At 46.7% G+C, this 20,383-nt stretch overlaps 2 protein-coding genes across 3 annotated transcripts in view; one reads left to right on the top strand and one right to left on the bottom strand.

Moving 5' to 3' along the window:
• Positions 1–1,585: 1,585 nt before the first annotated feature.
• NDUFB9 (NADH:ubiquinone oxidoreductase subunit B9) lies at positions 1,586–13,214 on the bottom strand. The gene is made up of 4 exons (XM_068238008.1): positions 13,070–13,214; positions 8,349–8,541; positions 5,344–5,457; positions 1,586–1,807 (listed from the first exon to the last, which is right to left on the bottom strand). Exons 1-4 carry the CDS (start codon positions 13,153–13,155, stop codon positions 1,676–1,678), a joined length of 525 nt encoding a protein of 174 aa, XP_068094109.1. The 5' UTR covers positions 13,156–13,214; the 3' UTR covers positions 1,586–1,675.
• Positions 13,215–13,230: 16 nt separating this feature from the next.
• The window catches only part of TATDN1 (TatD DNase domain containing 1), a 34,929-nt gene continuing 27,776 nt past the window's right edge, over positions 13,231–20,383 (top strand). Inside the window, exon 1 of one of the 2 annotated variants that reach the window (XM_068238007.1) lies at positions 13,231–13,317. Coding sequence is in view for 1 of the 2 variants with exons in the window: in XM_068238006.1 (XP_068094107.1) it covers positions 13,480–13,540 (61 nt within the window). In the remaining variant the exon portion in view is untranslated. The other variant, XM_068238006.1, reaches the window with a different exon arrangement.

The following is a 20,383-nucleotide window of genomic DNA, read 5'->3' as shown; positions in this document are numbered from 1 at the left end:
AAACTCCACAGCCGTGGTATAAGACTATCCACTACACGCAGATTGGATGCAGAAAAACTGACTCCAACGAATGCCTATGGGAAAATCGCGTGTGGTGGAAACAGGCCCATAGGCATTCATTGGGGTCAGTTTTTCTGCATCCATTCTGCATCCAATCCGCGTGTAGTGGAAACAGGCCCTAAGGAGTCAGAGCCATTTTGGGTACCTGGAGTCGGTGGTTTCATAAACTGAGGAGTCAGAAGATTTTTGTACCAACTCCACAGCCCTGAAAAAATATATATGTTATGGCCAGAACCCAGAGTCTGGCCACTTCGGGTTCTGGCCAGTCAAAATGCGAAGTGGCCGCGTCACTGCGGCCAATGTGAGAAATAGATTGAATCCTGCCGGCTCTGTTCCTGTCCCCAAGCTCTGGCTCCTCCCCCGCCTATTGACTTCTGGGCTTCTGTCAGCCGGGGACACGCATGCCCCCCGAGTCGTTCATCGCAGCAGGAAAGCAGGGATTTCCTGCAGAGTGGGTTCTGGTAGAAGCAATGACTGCAGCATTTCCGCTCTGCTTTCCTGCCGCGACGAACGACTCATGGGGGGGGTGTTTGAAGGGGGTGGCATGTGTCACCAGCTGCAGAAGTCAATAGGAGGTGGGCGGGGGAGGAGCCAGAGCCGGGGGACAGGAACAGAACTGGCAGGATTCCATCCGTTTCTCACATTGGCTGCAGTGGCCAGACTTCAGGTTCTGGTTGTAACATTTATACTAAACCTGGTGCATCCATGTTCCAGGAGCGTTTTGTAAATGTTCTCCCCCAATCATCCACCTCCTGTCCCTCGCATGTGTCTCCTTCTGTCCCCAATGTGTGTCCGCACCCCCCTCACCTAATTCATGACTCCCTCGGTGATTGCAGACATCTCTCCAGCACTGCTCCTCTAGCGTTGGCTTTTGCTGATTGCGTCATCAGCAGAAGCTGTCACTAGGGGGAGCCGTGCATGACAGGAGAAGTGTGATCCCCGCGGGAGCCATGGATTAGGCAAGACATGCTGCAGCCACACTGCAATTATACACTGGGGAGCAGAGGGAGGGGAGTGGACACAAACTGGGGAAGCGAAGAGAGAGCAGACACGCACCGGGGGGGACCGTTGGGGGGTTGGTGGATGGGCTTTGAGGCTTCGGTGGGTCATATCGGCGGGAGTTCGTAAGTCGGGGTTTTCCTGCATTCAAAGTATGAGAAAGACGCAGGGACGTTTCCTCCACATTGTCTGGAAAGAAATAGTGCGTCTTATACGGCGGCAAATACGATACCTCGCAATGCTGTGCAAAGTTCTGCCTAGAGAGTGGTATTGTCCTGGAGGGGTGGAGCCAGAGCTGGGTGTGAACAATAGAGGTCATTGCCACATTCCTCCAGTTGTGCAGTAAATCTGTCCTGTGTCCCCCCCCCCCCCCCCCCACTACGGTTTGATGTTGCTCTGTAAAGTATGCCCTGTACTGTAAGCCACCATTCACATATCTGCGTTGCCCGCTGCAGACAGACTGACCTGGATTCATTTCAGGGGACAGAGGCAGCTACTCTGCTGGAGAGAGAGATAGAGCAGGCACTTTTTAGGTATACATTTACATTTATTATTACTCCTCGTAGCTAGAGGATATAAGATGAGTCACACTGTGATCAGAAACGGCTCTGCCCTCCTAGAAGGGTCTCTGGCGAGGTCGGGTCACGTAATCCCACCACAGCGGCGGAAGGTCGCCCTCCTTGCGGGCAGGCGGGAGTGCCTCAGTGCGGGGACCGTCCGGTGGGATCTCCTCCATCAGCTGCTGAACCTGAGTGATGACAGAACAAAAAGGTGGTCTTTACACACTGCTACTGTTTTCCCGAAAATAAGACCATGTCTTATATTAATTTTTGCTTGAAACGTTCTGCTAGGGCTTATTTTCAGGGGAGGTCTTATATTTGTATGAACACACAAGTTCCTGTGCTGTGTGTCCTCCTGCCTTCCCCGCTGTGCCACCTCTTCCTCTGCTGGATCCACCTCTTGTCTACCCAGAGTCACCCTTGTACCTTCAGTGTCCCCCTCTGTCTTCCACTTTATCCTGTGCCCTATGTACCCCTGCATTTTCTTCCTCCCCCCCCCCCCCCCCAGCTCTATGCCGCTGTGTCCCGGAGCTTCAGTCTATGAGGAAAAAGTACAGCAACTTGTGGCTCTACTGGAGCCGATGGTCTTGCAAGCAGGGCCATGGCTCAGTTATTGGGCCAATCACTGCACTCGCTGAGTAGCCATGGTCCTGCCTGCGAGACCATGGGCTCCGGTAATAACACAACTTGCCATACTTTTTCCCCTTACTGCCACTAGGGCTTACTTTCAGGTAATGTCTTAATTTCGTGGGCAACACGGTACATCTAGAGCAGTGGTTCCCAACCTTTTATGAGGTATCGCCCCTTAGGGGAAGACTACTCACCCCCTGTCGCCGCCCTTCTCTTAGTACGGTATACCTTTACGCCAGGTGGTGGTGCCAGTGGAGGGGGTAGCGCTGTGACCTTCCCATTTTTCCCGTTTATTACACCGTTTAAATTATGTCCCTATCACAATGTTTGGCGCCAATATTTTATTTGGAAATAAAGGTGCATTTTTTTCAGTTTTGCGTCCATCCCTAATTACAAGCCCATAGTTTATAAAGTAACAGTGTTATACCCTCTTGACATAAATATTTAAAGAGTTCAGTCCCTAAGGTAACTATTTATGTATTTTTTTTAATTGTAATTTTTTTCTTTTTATTACAAAAAAAAAAAAATTGGGGCGTGTGGGAGGTAATGAGTTATTTTATAATGTAAAACTAGGTATTTATGAAAAATGTTTTTGGATGTAGTTTTACTATTTGGCCACAGTAATTTTTTGTTCATGTGACCTGGAAGCAGGGATACTCATCCAGATCCGGGTACCCGACCATTTTTACGCTATCCGGGTCGGGCAGAGTACTGCAGTTAGTTGTTAGAGAGAGTAGTACTGTGTTAGCTTACTACAGATTACTGCAGTGCTGCTGTGCTGAGCATTGTCAGTGTGACAGTTAGACAGATAGTGTGCACTGTCTGTCCTCTACTCTGCGGTCTATCACTCCGTGCTGATTTGATTCAAAGAGAACCCGAGGTGGGTTTGAAGAATATTATCTGCATACAGAGGCTGGATCTGCCTATACAGCCCAGCCTCTGTTGCTATCCCAAACCCCCCTAAGGTCCCCCTGCACTCTGCAATCCCTCATAAATCACAGCCACGCTGCTGACAAACAGCTTGTCAGAGCTGGCTGTGTTTATCTCTATAGTGTCAGTCTGCTGCTCTCCCCGCCTCCTGCGGAACTCCAGTCCCCGCCTGCATCCCTTCCCTCCCTGATGATTGGAGGGAAGGGACGGGGGCAGGGAACGGAGCTATGCAGGAGGCGGGGGAGCAGCTGAGACTGACACTACAGATGTAAACACAGCTTCACAGCACGGCTGTGATTTATGAGGGATTGCAGAGTGCAGGGGGACCTTAGTGGGGTTTGGGATAGCAACAGAGGCTGGGCTGTATAGGCAGATCCAGCCTCTGTATGCAGATAACATTCTTTAAACACACCTCGGGTTCTCTTTAAAGTCCAACCCCGATTTCATTAAAGTAAAAGTACCCCACATCATCTGGTGACATCATCACGTATAAGTTGTACTATGTCTGCTGGCACCGGCAGCCGGGGGAGGGGCAGCAAGGGCAAGAGGACAGGGAGCAACATTACGGCCACCCTCAGAAGGTTTGCCGTGTCAGTGTCGACCCCAGCGGGCAGCCTACCCTAAGTCAGCGAGCTTTTCGCTTCAGGCGGAGGGAGGGTATGATGTTGATGATGGGATGAAGGACCGTGGCTACCATTCACAGGATGGGGATGTCAGCTCTGACTTTGAGGAGGATGCATCGGTGGGTTTGGCACGGAGGATCAGCATTGCAGGCAGTGGCCATGGAATGCGGGACCCACCACATCCTTCTGCCGCTACCACCAGCCGCACCACTCAACCCCCAACAGCCACAGGGAGAAGCAGCATCCCATTCAGGCCGCAAGGGAATCTTCACCTCCCCAATCTGGCGGTTTTTCACTCTGCCCTCATTGGACAGCAAGTTTGCCATATGCAATGTGTGCAAACTACAGATGAGCAGAGGTTGTGACCCCTACAAGTATGGCACCTCCAGCTTCATCACCCATCTGGCCAAAAAACATGTTGTTGAGCATGAGGAGTTCATCAGGCTAAAGCAAGCTGGTGCTGTCTCCCACCGCCACAGTGCCACAGGCCACTGCTGCTGATACCACCACCTATATTCAACCCAAAACACAATTGCGGTGTCATTTTTTTGGAGGTGTCTGGGCTGAAAACTGTTATGTCCCAGTTGTGCTATTGGACTTTGGACACAATGTGGGCTGCACGACCGCTGTCTGGAATCTAGTCCTGATGTTAATTGACAGCTTTTTTTTTTTTGTTTCCCATTTTATGTTCACCAAATAATAAATTAGTGTTTCCCTTTAAAAAACATGATGGTACATGCATCATTTACCCTAAAAACCCTTTTTAAAGCTATTTAAAGGGCACTTCCGTTTTTTCTATGCAGATACCCGAATAGGTCGGGTACCCGCGGGTAATTTGGTCGGATACCCGAATTCACTCGGGTATCCACAAGGTCGGATCCGGGTACCCGAATCGGATCCAGATATCTGGGTACCCGGATCCGGGCGGGTATTAAAGAGTACCACCCGAGCAACCCTGCCTGTAAGCGTCCGGAAGTACACTTACAGGAAGCACAATGAGGCTGGGAAAATCACAATGATCGCGCTGCTTCTCATAGAAGCAGCCGATCATTGCTGGGGGGCTGAGATCAACGAATGGGAATGGTTTTTCCCGTTCATTGATCTCTGGGCGAGCGGGCAACGGCGGGAGCGAGCGAGCGTGAGCACGGACAGCGGCGGTACCACCAGGGGAGGTACGTGTTTCTACGCCCCTGGTGGTAAAGTGGTTAATGTATAGTGTTAAAATACATAGATTTTTAAATGCCGGGGCATGTGGTAAAAAGCTGAATGCAGTTGGTGTTTTGTACAATGCAAACATGAAAACGGAATCACAGACAGACGCAAAACAAAAAAGCAGATTTGGAGCAGATCACAGCGATACCCTGTGTGTGTGGCTCTCTGCGTCCAACGGAAAAGTAGCTGTGATTTTAGCAAGTGCACACCCAGCCTCTATCTCCCATGTTCTCATCTGTATCTGCTACAAACAGGATCTATATCCACGTCTGTGTTTTGTAGGCTGGAGTTCCCCCTTAAGCTATAAAGCAGCAGGTGGACATACTGACCTCTTTGTCCCAGCTCTCCTCCTGCAGCTTCTTCCATTGCTCTCGCTTAGCAAAGTAATCCGGGTACATGGCCTTCTCCGAGGGGTGCCAGTAGTCTAGAGCCCACTCCGGAACCTGTCCAACGCCAGAGAGGAAAGGATGTCATGAGATCCACCACCACACAAAGCTACATTATTAGCCACAGGTCACATGACATCAGGAAAAAGTCCACAAGTGCAAATATACCAGACAAGGTATGAATACTGGACACCAAACTATAGAGGTCAGTACAAACAGTAGAGGAAGGAACCTTCGCATCCAGACCTTGTTTCTCCCTTATGGACCAGAGCAGTTTTGACATTTTAGCTATGTCCCAATTTAATCAGGAATAATTTTATCCTTACTTATGACACCTAAGTGAAATAAAAAAAATATATAATAATAATAATAATAATAATAATAATATATAGATTTTTTTTTTTTCTTCAAGACTAACCCCTAGTTAGTCTTGGAAAAAAGAAAAAAAAAAAAAAAGATATACATTTCATTGTATGGCATTTTTTCCCCTCTCGAACAATTTTGTTTTCTATGCATTTTAGTAGGAAAAAAAAAAAAAAAATAGTACAAAAAAAAACAATATTTCTCAGTTTTACCCAATCCAGTTTGAAAATAAAAAGTGCTACTGTAGATAATTTCTACAGTTTCTTCAGATACTGTAGGCTATTTCTACTATTTATCACAAAACTTAAATTATGTTACTGTCACAATTAATGGTGAAGATATTTGAGGTGGCTGGATGGTGTAGTGGTTAAGGACTCTGCCTCTGACACAGGAGACCCGGGTTCGAATCTCGGCTCTGCCTGTTCAGTAAGCCAGCACCTATTCAGTAGGAGACCTTGGGCAAGATTCTCTAACACTGCTACTGCCTATAGAGCGCGTCCTTGTGGCTGCAGCTCTGGCACTTTGAGTCCGCCAGGAGAAAAGTCATTTATGGCTCATTTTACTCTGAAAAAAAAATCTACTTCTCATTTGTATGTGTTTAAATATATTTTAAACTTTACAATTTCTCGTGATATTGGTCCTTTAACCACTTTTCCCACCATTACAGTATATCTACGTCCTCTGACTTCATCTAAGACTTCATCTAAGCCACAAGGACATAAATATACGTCTTGTGCACGATTGAGTTTGCTCCTGTGCAAAACCTCTGACACTATCTGCTGCAGCACTAATTGGTGAAAGGGAATACATGTTCCCTGAGCCAATACAATTGATTTTTACCATTAAAATATACTTTAATTTTCTCAGTTCATTATTTCAGAATCAAACAAACACAGAACATTTATATCGCGCTTTTCTCCTATGTTGCTGTCACTTACAGTAGGTAGTAGAAATCTGACAGAACTGATAAGTTTTGGACAAGTCCATCTTTTCATGGGGGATTCTCAGAATGCAATCCAATCCAAATATTGAATGAGCGCCTCTGTCCGCTCAGAGGCGCTCATTCAATATTTGGTTTGGATACAGCTTTTTTGAACTCCTGTATAGCCTGAGGAAGCGGTGCTGTGGCCCGCGAAACGCGTTGCATCTTTAGGAGTTACACTGTTTAATAAATGCATTCTACTCTACCTCAGAGTTTTGTTGTCCACTGCTAGAGGGAGGTAAGTCCACCTTACCTTCCCTCTTTTTACTGTTCTTAAGTAATAGTGTTTTTACTCTTTTTGGCGCCTCTGTTCTATCTGCGTTTGATCCATATTCCACTCACTGTGCTTTACATAGGGGGGTGATTATGTAACAATAATAACATTTCTATAGTACTTTTCTCCCATAGGACTCAAAGCGCTTAGGCTCTCTCAGATTCAATAATTGGTAGTAGGATGAATTAACACAGAGGATAAAATGATATTTCGGCAAATGCCAAACTGAGCAGGTGGGTTTTCAGTCTGGATTTAAACACGTCCAGGGATGGAGCTGTCCTGATCTGCTGAGGTAAGGAGTTCCATAATGTAGGAGCAGCATGACAGAAGGGTCTGGGACCAAAAGTTTCCAAGTGGACTCTGGGTGTGACTAGATTATTAGAACCTGTGGATCTGAGATTGCAGGGATTGCTACGCAGCTGTAACATTTCATTCATGTATCCGGGGCCTAGATTATGTAGTGATTTAAATGGAGAAATACTCAGAAGATACAGTGGGGTTGATTCACATAGGTTACTTACTTTTCAACCTAACTATAAGGAGTGCTAATGCAGGAGATAAACAAACAAGGAGAGATAATTCAAGAGATACATAAATAAGGAGAGCTAAACCATGAGTTATGTCAAATAAAGAGGTAAATTGTGAGTTAATAAATAAGGTGAGATCATTTAACAGAAAAGCTTTGTGAATCAGGCCCAGTGTGTCTGAAATAAAAATAAAAGGTTTCCTTAAAGAGAACCTGAGGTGGGTTCTAAGAACGCTATCCACACACAGAGGCTGGGTCTGCATATACTGCCCAGCCTCTGTTGCGATACAGCTGCCCCCCAGGCCCCCCCTGCACTCTGCTATGCCCCCATAAATCAAATGCCGTGCTAGCGACACACAGCGTGTCGCAGCCGGCTGTTTACCTTTGGAAGTCACTCTCGCCGCTCCCCCGCCTCCTCCATAGCACCGCTCCCTGCCTGCATCCCTTCCCTCCCCGCTGATTGGAGGGAAGGGACGCAGGTGGGGACTGGGGCTATGGAGGAGGCGGGGGAGCGGCGGGACTGACAGATGCAGAGATACACAGCCAGCTACGGCACGCTGTGTGTTGCTAGCACGGCGTTTGATTTATGGGGGGAAAGCAGAGCGCAGGGGGGGGGGGGGGTCATCAGTATGGCAACAGAGGCTGGGCAGTATATGCGGACCCAACATTTGTGTGCAAATATTCTTAGAAACCACCTCGGGTTCTCTTTAATTGATTAAATTAAAGTGCCTGTTACTTTCCAGAATACCCCGATACAGGTTGCAATCACAAATGGCCGCTGGCGCACAGTAATGGCCGCTGACCTTATAGCAGTCGTATCTCTCGTAAGACGTTCCTCCCGGGGAGTCTGGAAACAAGTAGGGATAAGGGTGTGACCGGACATTGAACTCTTCCTCCCCTTCCTTCAGCAGCAGAGTAGCTTTCACCATATCCTTCTCGTCTTTATGTTCATCAAAACGCTCTCTCATCAGGCAGGCCTGGAAACGGAATTCATCTCTGCAAAGACAAGACGAGAGAATGAGCTGCAGAGCGCACGTCACACGTTTCTCCAATCCCCCAGCGTCAGCGATGCCCGCTTACAGCACACAGCAGATCATTGCCAAGTCTAACCGTACACATGCTAGATTCATTCTGGGGAGTCCAGTAGACGAATTTCAGGTTTGGAAACCCAGGCACCGGTGACAAAAAAAGCACCAGGAGCACCAATAGTGGTGTATTTCTGGGAAATGAGAACATTTTAAAGAAATACAATTATTTACATAACTACTCACACGTGGGTTGCTATTGGCAACCACAATTTCAGGGATGTGGAGAAGGACCGCCTCCACTCGGTTATGATGACTCGGTTGGGTCACGCTGCAGAAAAAAAAACAAAGGACCACTGGATGTAGTCGCAGAGGTAAACCCTGAGACAGGGGAGGAGACAATGCAAGATGGGAGGAGACTCCCAAATTGTGATACAATATGTAGTGAGTGTAGGTAAGTAATAGGAACAGTCTTTCCTCATGATAAGACGTTAAGATTTTTATTGTTAGACACCAATAAAAAGACAATGCGTTTCATAGTACCTCCCCGATTCCTCGCGTCAATACGAGAGTGTTTGAGCTGCGTATCTCCATTTCAGAGTGCCAAATGAGGTCTCGTATTGACTTGAGGAAGTGGGAAACGCGTTGTCTTTTTATTGGTGTCTAACAATAAAAATCTTGACCTCTTATCACGAGTTAAGACTGATCCTATTCCTTACCTCCACTCACTACATAATGTATCACAATCCTCCTCCCATCTTGCACAGGCTGGATTAAAGTTGGCTGAGGTGGCTAATTCCAACCACCCCTGGCGATGATCTGGCCCACCAGGTGGTTTCAACTCGTCTAAGCATTGGCCGATACCTTTGTGCTCAAGCTCGCCATTTGACGCCACCTCTGCGTTGCTCCATCGGCCTTTTGGCTCCCCGCATAGCGACAAAACGCAACATCAGCCAGTAGGCCGATTATGTATCTGAACAAGCCTCGGCCTAGCGGTGTCACCTGAGGAATTAGGTCCAGATTGCCTTTCGTTGACATCCATCCAGTGAAAAGGCCTCACTTCATGGACCATCTATTCCAAGGCTACCGGCTGGCATTTTGATGGACTGTGGGTGTCTATGATACCGATCTATTGCAGGTTGCTGGTCCTTGTCTAACAGGATTTTTTATGAATTTTGTTTTTTCATTAAAAGCGATATAATTTTGCAACATTTCTTTTGAGTGTGCTGATCCTTGTGAAATACAGAGATTGTGCTGCCACCGAGCGCTCTGGTGTCTTGATCGTGAATGCACCTCAGCTGTGGTAAGGGGAGTGCGGCCAGGTATCCTTACTTGACTGCATAAAGGCCTTAAACATACACAGGTTGATAGCAATCTGATCTGGCAAGTGGTTGATTGCTCAACAACCAGAAATGAAGTGAGGAGTACTGATTCATTTATTAACCCTCTCGCACACTCACATGCAAATTCTTTCACACAAATCATGCAGGAAGCAACGCTATCCCTACAGCTATGTTAAAAGCCGGGATCTTCTTTACAAAAATAAAGTCTCTTGCATAGTCACATACATCGCGTAGAGGTCCCCCAATGTTAGTATGTGTCCTAACTGTGGCCCTGTAACATGAAAGCATTCAGTCAGAGCTGGATTCACCATAAGTTACTGTAGGCTCATGCCTACAGGCGCCTGATGACGGAAAGGCGGGTCACTCTCTTCCTCGAGTACCTCCCTCCTACCCATCCCCAGTGGAGCATAAATGAGAGATTACTCACCCCGAACACTAAGAATCCAGCGCAGGAGATTTGGACGCAGCCGGCGCCACCATAGGCTGTAATAGGAATTACAGCTATAGCAGCGCACAGAGTGTAACTTCGGCGCTGTCAGAAGACCGAGCTGAAGTAGCATTTAAAACACTGTAATTCGTGCTGGAAGCCGAATTACATCATTCCCCACTATCCACGTGGACCTTTAGGAGGAATGGTAATTAACGCCGCTGGGAACTTGTGCAGCAGCAGGATAAGCCATATACCGGCTGTATCCTGTGCCCAAGTCTCCCAGCACCGATTCATCTCGTACTCTACTCACACAGCTCTCAGCATTCCACTGACAAGATATCCCTTCAGTCAGAGTCATAATCATTTATTTTGCCAAGTACAAACGGGGGTTTGTACCCGGAATTGGTTTTGGTTCATACAAGTTTTGGAAGGATGGGTGGGGGGATTATGTCCGTAGTGTTCTCCCCAGAATTTTTTTTTTTCAACCGGGTGGCATGAAAAAGTAGCCGGGTGGGGCCCAACACAGTAATGCAAGACTAGTGCATCTTTGCTTGCAGCATAGGAGGAGGTTAAGGAGGTGAGTCGATGGTAGCCGGGTGCTCACCAAAATTCCACCCAGCTAAAAGAGCCTGGGGAGAACACTGGTGCAAAAGTCAAGAGCCGAGGCTCCCATACTATGGCGCCACCAGTCACACTTGGCATTCATCTGGTATCCCTAAGGAGACATGGGGGGGGGTGGACAGAGAGAGACAAAGGTTCAGCAGTGATGACCAGTTCTTCACCCTCCTCCCTCAACCTGGGGTCCTCCATGTGCGCTCCCCCGCCAGCTTAAGTTCAGCAGCAGACACCGCAATTAGTAAGATACAGCGGGGCGGGGATGACTCACCTCTTCTGCGTTCCACTGTAGTCACTTCCTGCAATGCCGGCAACTGTATTGTAAGTGGACGACATTGCAGGAAGTGACGACAGTGGAACACACGCTGGAACGCGGAAGAGGTGAGTCATCCCCACCCACTGCCTATTACTAATAGCGGCGGCTGCTGCTGAACTTAAACTACAGACTAACCAGCTAGCTCATGGTGAACCAGAACTCATTGGAGTGTGTGAGCGGCTACAATGGTCCTAAAAGCCCCCTTACTAAAATGTGATGGAAAACAAAAGTTTTGCTTTCTTAGAACAGAAAGAATTTGCCATAATTCAGGTTGGAGTGACCTTTAGATGTCTCCCAGTGCATCACTGCTGAATACATGCAAATGAACCATTGTTACCCTTAGAAGCAAAACACACCTCCAGAACCGCTGGAATGCAGTGTTTAGCTTCTAAGGGCAACAATGGTTAATTTGCATATATTCAGCAGTGATGCACTGGGAGACATCTCAAGCTCACTCCAACCTGAATTATCACAAATTCTTTCTGTTCCAAGAAAGCAAACTTTTGTTTTCCATAGAACTTAAGCTAGAGGAGGAGCGCAGATGGGGGACCCAGGCTCTCTAGCTCGGTGGCAAGTGTAGGACCGCCCCTGGGGGCAGGGTGATACTTCTTATGGCTTGGCCGGCCCCTTTTTCTTGCTTGGACCGGCCCTAGGGGCAGGGCGATACTTTTTCTTGCTTGAAGGTTGAGGCACTTAGATAGATTATATATATCGACAAAAAAATAAGCCAGATACTTACCTAAGGAGAAGGAAGGCTCCGGGTCCTAATGAACCTTCCCTCTCCTCTCCTGGTGCCTGTTCCAGCGCAGGATCCCCCATAGCAGTATTCATCCAATTTGATCAAATAGGAGGCTTCAGAAGTCTTTCGGAGCCCAAGTGCTCCCAAAATCAGGCCACTCCATACTGCGCACACACGACCGCCCTCTTTCATGTGCAGTATGGAGCCACCTGTCCTCCAGAGGTCTCAGCTTCCGAAGTCCCGTGCGGCAGGGGATTCAGACGGAAAAGCTGCTGCCGCAAAGAGAGGACAGTGAGAGGAGCGGGAAGATTCTATAGGACCCAGAGCCTTCCCTCTCCTTAGGTAAGCATTTTTTTTTTTTAAGACAATTCCCAATGACTTCAAATGCAGGGGTCCCCAAACGTTTTGGGTCAAGGGCCGGGTCAACATACTTCAGACTGCTGGGGGGCCGGAGTATACATAAAATGATGTAGAAGTCTTTGCGGACCAGACAGTGAAGCATACCCAGGTGACAACCTGCAGTCCTATTGGACAGCAGTGTCACCTGATGTGGAATTTGATTGGAAACCAGTGAATTACTGCTTTCTGCTTTCCATGTGGAGGGGTGGTGCCAGCACTGCTATTCTATATGCAGACCACCAATATTTAAAGATGCAGCTGACCGCAACTATAAGTTATTCCTTTTGTGTGTGGGGGGGCTGGTAAAAAAAAAAAGCCTCAGGGCGCCACATTCGGCCCACGGGCCTTAGTTTGAAGACCACTGCTCTAATGTTTATGAGAACCAGGGCAGTGCTGTACTCTCAGCACTAGTCTTAATATAAGTTTTTCATTTTTGCCTTTACTCTGCTCTTAACACTCACCACAGCCAAGGCCCATCCAGCATTTCCATGACTGTTGTGGGGAGGAACCCCACTCAAAGATGCTGAGATTAGAAGCACACATACATACAATATTCTAATAGATAGTGTATAGTTGGCAGACGCCCCTCCCTCAGCTGTCATTGAGTGTCCTCCGCCCCTCCCCCCTCCCGCACGTGCAGGCGGCTCCCGGCATTACCTGAACACACACCAGGACTCTATGTGCCGCATCGCCCTCTTATACAGCCGCAGCACCATCTGCTTGTGGCTCAGGTAGGCCGCCATGTCCCCAGCCCACCGCTCCTGCGGCCTCCCGGCGTCCTCTGCTGCGATTGGTCACTCGCTGGGGCGGACTCGTTTTTCCGTTGCTTTGACGTCACCGCGGCCATTTTCTCGTAGACCATCTCACTTCCGGGACGACTGCAGAGAGCAACAACTTCCCTAACGGTAGAACTAGCCAGACAGGGGGATTTCCTGGAATGAGTGTCTGCGTGAGAGAGGAAACGGGCACTCTGGTTGTATTTTGACATCAGGTTCTCCCCTGTGTGGTGGCAGCCGCCATATTGGTGAAGGGCTGGGTGTAGCAAGATGGAGTGAGGGCAGCAGGGCATGCTGGGAGTGGAGAGGTTCAGACACGCTGGAAGCACCATGGCTCGCCTCAGATTCATTGGTGAGATTAGTGATAGATGTCTCTGTGTAATAGGGAGGTGGGGTGGGGTCATTTATTAGGACCCTAGAATAGATAACTGATTCAGCTGCTCAGAACAACCAATCAAAACCCTTCTTTCATTCATTTGGAATTTAATAAGCTGAAAGCTGATTGGTTGCTCTGATCAGCTGCTTCCCCTTTTCACTTTAGCTCTCATTTCTAGTCTGGATAATTAATTTCCCTTTGTGTGTCTAGATTCCTGCTCAGTGGAGATTTCTAAAAACATGCAGATTATTATCCTGCACACATAGCTCCCAACTGTCCCTCTTTGGGAGCCCTGTCCCTGTTTCCTCCTCATTTGTCCCTCTTTCAGGACGTTGGCCCGCTTTCTATGTAAATATATATATTTCTTTACAAAAAATGTATTTAATTGACTCTAAACTTTATTCCCAGATATATTACACATTTTAAAATGTTAATATGAAGGAAAATGATCAAGGATAGAAAGGACCAGTGTGGTTTGAATTATAAAACCACATATTTTTCTTATGAAATCTTTATGGTATGCGTGACTAGCGGTGTGATGGAGGCGTGGTCAGGGGTGTGACAAGGGCGTGGCTTAAGTGTCCCTCTTTCTCATCTCAAAAAGTTGGGAGGTATGCATCAGGACTTCCAATGCGAAATATATAATCTGTTTTTTACTCACCTGGGGCTTTTTCCAGCCCCTTGCAGCCATTTCAGTCCCTCGCCGCAGCCCCGGTCCTCTTCTGTGTCCCCGCTGCCCGGCCGCAATGATGGCGACCCGCCGGCGGTATCAGCTCTTCTGCGCCTGTGCGGGCACTCGTCTGTGTCTGCCCACAACTACACACCAGATGACCTGGATGCACAGGCACGAGTGCCCATGCAGGCGAAGAAGTGCTGGGGCTGTAGCAAGGGGCTGGAAGAAGCCCTAGGAGAGTAAAAAATAGATTATTTATTTTGCATCTGAAGTCCTTTAAGGGCTCGTTCGCAGTAGAGGCATTTTTTTTTATTTTTTTAACGCAGGCGATTTGTGCAAATCACCCTAAAAGCACTTACACTATGCTTTCCAATGACATGTCACCAAAACTGAATACCACGTTAGAGAAACCATTACTTGTGAAACCAAGTACATTATCTATGTCATTACTTGCCCTTGTAGGCTGCAGTATGTGGGCAGAACCACCCAACAAGCACGGAGTAGAATAGAACAACACAAAAGGAACATAATAAAAACAACACAAAAGGAACATAATAAACAAATACCCCCTGCACAGTGTTTCGCGTCACTTTTCCACCCACCACAACAGCGACCCCACACTCTTCCGCATCACGTTTATCGAATCTATTCCACACAACCGCTCCGACTCCTTTGACTCTCTCAAGAAACGGGAAATGTTTTGGATTCAAATTTAAAACCTATCCCCAGGGGGCCTAAATGAAGTACTTGAAAAAAATCTATTAATTCACCATATCAGCAGTAATTTTTCTCTTTTTAATCTTGTCCTCTCTTTTTAAACTTTTTATACATTGTACATAGGTATCTAAAGAAAAAGATATATCTCTTGTTTATCTTCTTTTTTTCTCTTATTTTTATGTTGGACCATTTCATCTGTTAGTAACTTATGCTTTTATACAATAAGTGCTGTAATTTATGTTTTTTATATATATACATAACATCTTTTTTATATATACATAACATGTTCTTATTTTATTTTTATGTTATAATTTATGCTTTTATTGGTCCTACATAACAATCTGTGTACAAATAACTCGGCATTTTGTGAAATCCGCATTCACACCACCAGGGGGCAATAATATATCCCTGGCATCTACTGTTACCCTATCAACAACCTTATGTACCATCTTGGGTTTTCTAACCCGATACACAGTTACTCTTGCAACAAATTTACTGTAGATGTCGTTATAAATATTGTTTTTTTTGTTTAGATATGCTAGAAAAGACCGGATGAAATGTTGGCCCCTTTTCCCACAACAAATATGGCAGCGCTACCACTCCTCGCACCCCCGCGCATGCGCACTTCATCACCCAGGCCCCACCTGCTGTTCATAACCAACAAGAGCCATAAGCTCAGAATACGCATGCGCAGTTCCCTATGCGGCCAGACTTACGCGTCACGCCGCCCATACGCACGGCGTGACGTCCGCGTCATGCCGCTCTCCAACCCGCCCACATACCCGGCCCTCTCGTACACTCTACTATCCCATTCACCATCAATCCCTTCCATTACCCAACTCCCGCCCACGACACACGCCGATTGGTGGTGAATCGGCTCGTAATACACGCCCCCCCCCCTTCCTTCCCACGCTCCTGACCCGGCAATCAAACAAAATCATTATCCAATCAGTCTCCCTATATAAACCCCACAGGCAGACACCACAGCACAGAGGTGCCAAGCTATCATTAGACTCAGAGCTGGTAAGTGCAACCATCATTTATATTCCTTTTTTTGCCTTCACTCTTCCTTAACTATTGATTGCTAGAATTTATATCATTGCTTTTCAGTACCTTGGTGTTCACTCTAGCCAGCGTTAACTGTGATAGATTCCTCCTTTGCCCCCACTCCTCCTAAACTGTTCCTATTACAAATCTGCACCAGTCGTTCTCAATATTTCGATATTCACTTATGCCAAATATTCACCTGGCACACATTTTTACAACCTTGTCCCTAATTGAGCTACTTGTACTCACCCCCGCCTGTCACCTGTACCATCATACTGCACTCATCATCTCCCTATACCAATTCATCACCAGGTCCTCAACACTCACACCCCTTCACATACATTCTGCCCCCCCCATACCATTTACCACACCGACCCCACACATACCATTGCAATAGTCCATATATTATGCACCAAAATAACAAGTGTTCTCATGCTATCTTATTCATGCGACACCTTATATTTATATACAGCTCCCTGATATGCTTTACATTTCTGTCATTTCTAGTGAGATATGGCCCGTTCAGATCAGAAATGCGGATGGCCATGCGTGCGGAACGCGTGCGGACCGCAACGCGTACGAACGCATGGCCATCCGCGTTTGTGTGCGTTGCGTGGCTGATCCCATCACTGAAAAGTGAATGGGACAGCCACGCGTTTTTGCACAATCTGCGTGCAGCATGCGTTCCCGGACCGCACAGGTCCGGAACGCATGCAGTGTGAACATCAGACATTGCACTCTATGCAATGTCTGATGTCGTGCGTTTTGGCCACCTGCACGCGTTTCCAAAACGCGGCTGGAAACGCGTGCAGTGTGAACGGGCCCATACTCCGATTGTTCATTGCCTGATGAAGCGGGATGTTGCCCGTGAAACGCGTTGCACTTTTATGTAGGAGTATGTGAATAAACTGTTTTTTCTACAATCAACAGCGGTTTGGTCTGTTTGTGTGTGGACGGTCCACCACCGCCACCTAAACCGTTTTAAACCTTTTACCTTATTTTATCCTATTGGCGCCTCTGTATTTTTGCACATAAAGTTATCCACCCTTGGTGGAAGGGTGACATACCCTCCTTTCTTCTGTCTACAGAGAGCGACATCTTATTCCTGAGTGGGGACAGGCCTAATCTCCCCACCTGCATATGCAGTGGTTGCCTTAGAGCAACCCAGGTTTGTAAGTACAATACTTACGATTTATATTTCCTCTATTTTTACATAATATACTGCACTATATTGGGCTCTCGGTCTCCATTTCTTTTCCAATGAGATAGTTCTCATTGGGGCGTTCTGTTTGCTTGCCGCTGACAAAAAGCGATGCATGCACCATTTTCAGGGCGATTTGCCCTGAATGGAAGGTATAGGGAAATCGCAAAGATGCTTCAAAAAGCGATTTAATGAATATATACATTGTATTTATTCATTCCCAGGGGGAAAGTAATCACTTCCTGACTGATGTCAGGAAGTGATTTAAATAATTGCTCTGCTAAAGCACTTATAAAAGCGATTATAACATGCTGATCGTTTTGAAAAAAAAAAAAATCTCTCAGTGCGGGCGAGAGCGCAACACAATGTGAACGAGGCTTGAAAGTATCTAAATCACACCAGAAACAAGCATGCAGCTAATTTTGTCACCTCTGACAATAATGTCAGAAACTCCTGATCTGCTGCATGCTTGTTTCAGGGTCTATGGCTAAAAGTATTAGTAGTAGAGGATAAGCAGGACTGCCAGGCAACTGGTATTGCTTAAAGTGTACCTAAGATTAAGTAAAAATTCATACATACCTGGGGCTTCCTCCAGCTTCTTCGGCCTGATCACTCCCCTACCGTCCTCCGTCTCCTGGATCCTCCGGAATCCTCCCAGTAACTTCGACCAGATTTACTTTTTAAATCTTATGAGCCCTTTTCAGTATTCCAGTTCAGCCCTTGCCAATTCCTGTGTACATTTGACAGAAAGTCAAACTGATCGCTCATCTCTTAACATTAAATCCTGAGCCCCAATGATAAGACAGTTACGCCACATATACACAGAATTTTCTGGACTCCTTGAAAAGCACACATAGGTTTAATATGCATCTGCCCAGGTGTTATTTAAAGGACAACTGAAGCAAGAGGGATATGGAGGCTGCCATATTTATTTGCTTTTAACCCATTCGCGTTCCGTCGGTTTCACTTGAGAAATGTTTACCTCCCATTCATTAGCCTATAACTTTATCACTACTTATCACAATTAACTGATCTATATCTTGTTTTTTTCCGCCACCAATTAGGCTTTCTTTAGGGGGTACATTTTGCTCAGAGCCATTTTACTGTAAATGCATTTTAACAGGAAGAATAAGAAAAAAACGGAAAAAATTCATTATTTCTCAGTTTTCAGCCATTATAGTATTAAAATAATACATGCCTCCATAATTAAAACTCACGTATTGTATTTGCCCCGGTTATTACACCATTAAAATTATGTCCCTATCACAATGTATGGCGACAATATTTTATTTGGAAATAAAGGTGCATTTTTTCCGTTTTGCATCTATCACTATTTACAAGTTTAAAATAAAAAAAAATATAGAAGTATTTCATCTTTACATTGATATTTAAAAAGTTTAGACCCTTAGGTAAATATTTACATGTTTTTTGTTTTTTTTATATTAAACATTTTATTTGGGTACTTTTGGGAGGGTGGAATGTAAACAAGTGATTTATAATGTAAATGTGTGTTTGAATTTTATTTTTTTTACTTTTAGTTGTAGTTTTACTTTTTGGCCACAAGATGGCGGCCATGAGTTTGTTTACATGACGTCACTCTAAGCGTAACATACGCTTAGAGGGACTCATGGGGGGACGCTACAGCCAGAAAAAGCGCAGCTTCCGAGAGAAGCTGTCGCTTTTTCAGCGGGGGAGAGGAATCAGTGATCGGGCACCATAGCCCGATTCACTGATTGCCTGGCTAACGAACCGCGGGCCGGGGGCTGCGGGAGCGCGCGGTAGCGCGCATGGTTCCTGGACGTAGTTTCTATGTCCAGGAACCAAAATAGGTTAAGCAATACCAGTTGCCTGGCTATCCTGCTGATCCTCTGCCACTAATACTTTTAGCCATAGACCATGAACAAGCATGCAGCAGATCAGATGTTTCTAACATTATTGTCAGAGCTGACAAGATTAGCTGCATGCTTGTTTCTGGTGTTATTCAGACACTACTGCTGGAAGATAGATCAGCAGGACAGCCAGGAAACTGGTATTGTTTAAGGCTGCTTTCACAGTAAGACATTACAGGCGCACGTTAGTGCAGCCTGTAACGCACCCCACCGCACAGCAATGAAAAATCAATGGGCTGTTCACAGTGCCCACGTTGCGTTACACAGTAACGCTGCACGTTATTTTGAAGTGCAGCATACTGTGCGTTCTAGCGGGTTAAGCCGCGTTAGACTGTTTGCACATTCTCAGTATGGGTGAATTTTTTTTATTTTATGGGCGGAGAGGAGGCGGGGAGAGTCCGCTACGTAGCCAGGCACATGGCTACTTATTATTCACTGCACTTGCAGTGTTTACATCCTGGAGCGGCCACTAATTGGCTGGCGGGACTGCGTGATGCGGAGAGCTCAGCTCACGTGGTCTCCGCAGCTTATCCGACAGAACAGGCGCATCAAGAGCTGCTTTAAACGCGGCTCTTGGTAGCGTCCACCTCCACCACCACCAGGCATTGCGTTAGGGGCACGTTATGCGACCTATAACGTCCCCTAAACGCAACGTCCTGGTGAGAAAGCAGCCTTAAGGCTACTTACACACCAGGACGTTGCGTTTAGGGGACGTTATAGGACACATAACGTGCCCCTAACGCAACGCCTGGTGGTGTTGGAGTTGGACGCTACCAAGAGCCGCGTTACAAGCAGCTCTTGGTGCGCCTGCTCTGTCGGAGGCGCTGCGGAGACCACGTGAGCGGAGCTCTCCGCATCACGTGGTCCCGCCAGCCAATCAGCGGCCGCTCCAAAGAGCAAACACTGCAAGTTTAGTGAATGCCAAATAGCCATGTGCCTGGCTACTTAGCAGCCTCTCCCCTCCTCCTCTCCGCCCCTAAAATAAAAAAAAAAACACCCGTACTGAGCATGTGCAAGCAGTCTAACGCGGCTTAGCCGCGTATAAAGTACTGCATGCAGTACGTTGTCTTGACGTGAAGCGTTACTGTGTAACGCAACGTGGGCACTGTGAACAGCCCATTGAGTTTTCATTGCTGTGCGGTGGGGGTGCGTTACAGGCTGCTCTAACGTGCGCCTGTAACGTCCCACTGAAAGCAGCCTAAAGGAAATAAATATGGCAGCCTCCATATATCTCTGACTTCAGATGTCCTTTAAACAAACAGCTATGGATATATTTATAACAACTCTTAGCA

Source organism: Hyperolius riggenbachi, chromosome 5, assembly GCF_040937935.1.
Source record: "Hyperolius riggenbachi isolate aHypRig1 chromosome 5, aHypRig1.pri, whole genome shotgun sequence".
NCBI classification, from domain to species: domain Eukaryota; kingdom Metazoa; phylum Chordata; class Amphibia; order Anura; family Hyperoliidae; genus Hyperolius; species Hyperolius riggenbachi.
Note: the sequence above shows the minus strand (reverse complement) of the source record. Positions and strands in the feature narration are given on the sequence as shown.

Bases quoted from the DNA above. Each gene is read 5' to 3' on its own strand.
- NDUFB9 (XM_068238008.1), bottom strand. From the start codon at position 13,155: ATGGCGGCCTACCTGAGCCACAAGCAGATGGTGCTGCGGCTGTATAAG. The intron at 5,458-8,348 runs GTCAGCGGCCAT...GGCGTTGGACAG, and splicing joins AGAGATACGACTGCTATAAG to GTTCCGGAGTGGGCTCTAGA. The intron at 1,808-5,343 runs GTCAGTATGTCC...GTCATCACTCAG, and splicing joins AGGAGAGCTGGGACAAAGAG to GTTCAGCAGCTGATGGAGGA.